Genomic DNA, 3,262 nt, shown 5'->3' with positions numbered 1-3,262 from the left:
TGGACCAGGATGGCAACAGGTCCAGGAGCGCCTGCTCTGCGTCACTGGCAGAGAGGTTAGGGGACCAGGGTGATTGGACCGAGTGGGACTCAGGGAGAGATTTGTCAGGAGACGTGGACATTGCAGTGGCTTCTACTTAGGAAAGGGATGGGGAGTGAGGGAGGAAGGTGGGTTCTGAGTGTGACTGAGGAGTTAGCAAGGAAACATAGGTCCTGGTGGGGAGACCTAGATTAGCAGGAGTCACCTGAGGGGGGAGGTCAGAGCCTCAGATCTTGCACTGGCAGCAAACGGGGACACAGCAGCTGGACTGGGAGCAGCAGGGTTTGCAGCAGCTGGACTGGGAGCAGCAGGGTTTGCAGCAGCTGGACTGGCAGCAGCTGGCCTGGCAGCAGCAGACGGGCACACAGCAGCTGGAGCCACAGCCCCCACAGGAGCCACAGCCCCCACAGGAGCCACAGCCCCCCTTGCAGCCCCCACAGGAGCCACAACCCCCTTTACTGCAGCTGGAGCAGGAACAGGCTGGCACACAGCAGCAGACGGGCACACAGCAGCTGGAGCTACAGCCCCCCTTGCAGCCCCCACAGGAGCCACAGCCCCCCTTGCAGCCTCCACAGGAGCCACAGCCTCCCTTGCAACCCCCACAGGAGCCACAGCCTCCACAAGAGCCACAGCCTCCCTTGCATCCCCCACAGGAGCCACAGCCTCCCTTGCAGCCCCCACAGGAGCCACAGCCCCCCTTGCAGCCCCCACAGGAGCCACAGCCCCCCTTGCAGCCCCCACAGGAGCCACAGCCCCCCTTGCAGCCCCCACAGGAGCTGGAGCAGGAACAGGCTGGCACACAGCAGCACACGGGCACACAGCAGCTGGAGCCACAGCCCCCACAGCTGGAGCCACAGCCCCCGGAACAGCCACAGCAACTCATGGTTCTGGTGGTTGAGGGTGGAGCAGGTCAGAGGAGCAGGTAGAGAGGGGAGGTGGTCAGATGTGGAGCCTCCTGGGCCAGGGGCCTTTATATACCCGCCGGGGTCAGGGGTCAGGGGAGATGCTGGGTGAGTCACTTCCTGCTTGGGTTCCTTTTTGTGCCATTTCCCCAGGACTCTCCTGTGTTGTCTAAAAGCCCCTCTGCTCCTCTCTGCAGTTATTCTCAGCGACATCAGCACGTGTCCAGCGGGTGGCCCCTTGCCCCGGAGGAGCACAGAGACTCACTCAGAGACCTGCTCTTGGGAGCTGACTTGAACCTGAGGCCCTGCTCTCCCCTGTGTGATGTCATCTTTGCAGCCCCTTGTCTTGCTTTGGGGGAGCCTGAGCCTCGTCTCTGCCGTCCACAGGGAGCTCCTGGCCAGGCTGCTTCTCACAGCGCTGGCTTGGGCTTCAGCCTCCCTGTCTGCAGGTTCCCACCCAGGCTGCCTTCACTGGAGATCCTGAGCCCTGACAGGTGGGGGTGTCAGGTGCTCACCCCCGGAGTTTGCAGCGGCCCGGAACACCACGGGGTCCTGTCCTCACAGAGGTAATGCTTGGAGCCCTACGAGCCTGTCTGTGTGGCCCATCACCCAGGCGGCAGAGTGGACAGATGCAATTCAGGATTCTCAGTGAGACCCGGGTTTCGGATGGACAACAAATGCTTTCTAAGTTTAAGTAGGTTCCGAATATTACATGGTGAAAGTGTGATGTCTGTGAGCAGGGGACACACATGCTGCTCTCTCTGCTGCCACAAGGTGTCGCCCATGAGTGCTCCCTCAGGGAGCAGGACCTCAGGGCGGGAGAGAGGCAGGGAGGGGCCCGCGGGGACAGGTGACGCTCTGGTCCCCTCTCTCTGCTTCCCTCAGCCTCGGCCTGGCCGCCCCGTCAGCAGCGGGAATGAGCTGGAATCCCCTCTCTAAAGGAGTCAAGGCTTTACTCCCGGACATTCAATCTCACACCGTCAACATGCGTTGGCCAGGCGGGAAAAACAAACAGATAAAAAAAACGGCCGTTACGAAAAACTGAAAATGGATTTTAAAAACACCCTAAACTCAGCTTCCCTGTAAACACCTGTGCAAAACAAACGACCTGGTTTGGAGACCAGGAATTTATTTCCTTGTATTTCTGAGTTCCTCTTTTAGCACAAGCATCTTGTATTTTGAGGTGGTAGCCATGTGTGCTATTAATCATATACGAGAGGCTTCAGCCAGTTCAAGGGGGTGTTTGGCTGGGGAGGGGGGACTGGTAGAAACCCATCCTCTACAGGTCACCTGAGGGAAGCAGAGAGGCAGGTGTTTGGGGATAATTACAGGGTCCCATTCAAGGGGGAAGTGGCCACATTGAGGAACCTGAGAAAGTAAGTGCTGGCCTGGGCCAATGAGAGCCCGGACACCCGGCAAACAAACAACCTGTTCAGGAAGTGTGGTGACTGGCATCGCCTGAGGGACAGGGACTCCAGAGGTCCTGGCGGGTATATAAAGGCCCCCGGCCCAGGAGGCTCCACATCTGACCACCTCCCCTCTCTACCTGCTCCTCTGACCTGCTCCACCCTCACCCACCAGAACCATGAGCTGCTGTGGCTGCTCCGGGGGCTGTGGCTCCAGCTGTGGGGGCTGTGGCTCCAGCTGCTGTGTGCCCGTGTGCTGCTGTGTGCCGGCCTGTTCCTGCTCCAGCTGCAGCAAAGGGGGCTGTGGCTCCTGTGGGGGCTGCAAGGGGGGCTGTGGCTCCTGTGGGGGCTGCAAGGGGGGCTGTGGCTCCTGTGGGGGCTGCAAGGGGGGCTGTGGCTCCTGTGGGGGCTGCAAGGGAGGCTGTGGCTCCTGTGGGGGCTGTGGCTCCAGCTGCTGTGTGCCCGTGTGCTGCTGTGTGCCAGCCTGTTCCTGCTCCAGCTCCTGTGGGGGCTGCAAGGGGGGCTGTGGCTCCTGTGGGGGCTGTGGCTCCTGTGGGGGCTGCAAGGGGGGCTGTGGCTCCAGCTGCTGTGTGCCCGTCTGCTGCTGCAAACCCTGCTGCTGTGAGTCCAGCTGCTGCCAATCCAGCTGCTGCAAACCCTGCTGCTCCCAGTCCAGCTGCTGTGTCCCCGTTTGCTGCCAGTGCAAGATCTGAGGCTCTGACCTTCCCCCTCAGGTGGCCTGTGCAGGGGCAGGGCCCAGGCTCCCAGCCCTGTGTCTGGGCTCCTTGACCTCGTCCCTCCATGACTTCAGCTGCTGACTCATCTGCTCCACGGAGGAGCTTCTGTAACATCAGCGTGAGGGAGGCACCTTGGGACCACCTTCTCCCTGCTGGGGACTCCGGGGGCTCATCACTC

At 61.2% G+C, this 3,262-nt stretch overlaps 2 protein-coding genes across 2 annotated transcripts; one reads left to right on the top strand and one right to left on the bottom strand.

Annotated features, from left to right (window-relative positions):
• Positions 1–265: 265 nt before the first annotated feature.
• LOC308564966 (uncharacterized protein) lies at positions 266–922 on the bottom strand (the record flags this gene model as incomplete). The annotated part of the gene is made up of 1 exon (XM_081153685.1): positions 266–922. The coding sequence occupies one exon, from the start codon at positions 920–922 to the stop codon at positions 266–268; it is 657 nt and encodes a 218-aa protein (XP_081009811.1).
• Positions 923–2,526: 1,604 nt separating this feature from the next.
• Positions 2,527–3,060, top strand: LOC308565276 (uncharacterized protein; the record flags this gene model as incomplete). The annotated part of the gene is made up of 1 exon (XM_081154244.1): positions 2,527–3,060. The coding sequence occupies one exon, from the start codon at positions 2,527–2,529 to the stop codon at positions 3,058–3,060; it is 534 nt and encodes a 177-aa protein (XP_081010370.1).
• Between the last annotated feature and the right edge of the window lie 202 nt (positions 3,061–3,262).

The sequence above is a fragment of the Miniopterus schreibersii genome (genome assembly GCF_964146895.1).
Source record: "Miniopterus schreibersii genome assembly, chromosome: 12".
NCBI lineage: Eukaryota > Metazoa > Chordata > Mammalia > Chiroptera > Miniopteridae > Miniopterus > Miniopterus schreibersii.
This window is presented reverse-complemented; position numbering and strand designations above follow the sequence as displayed.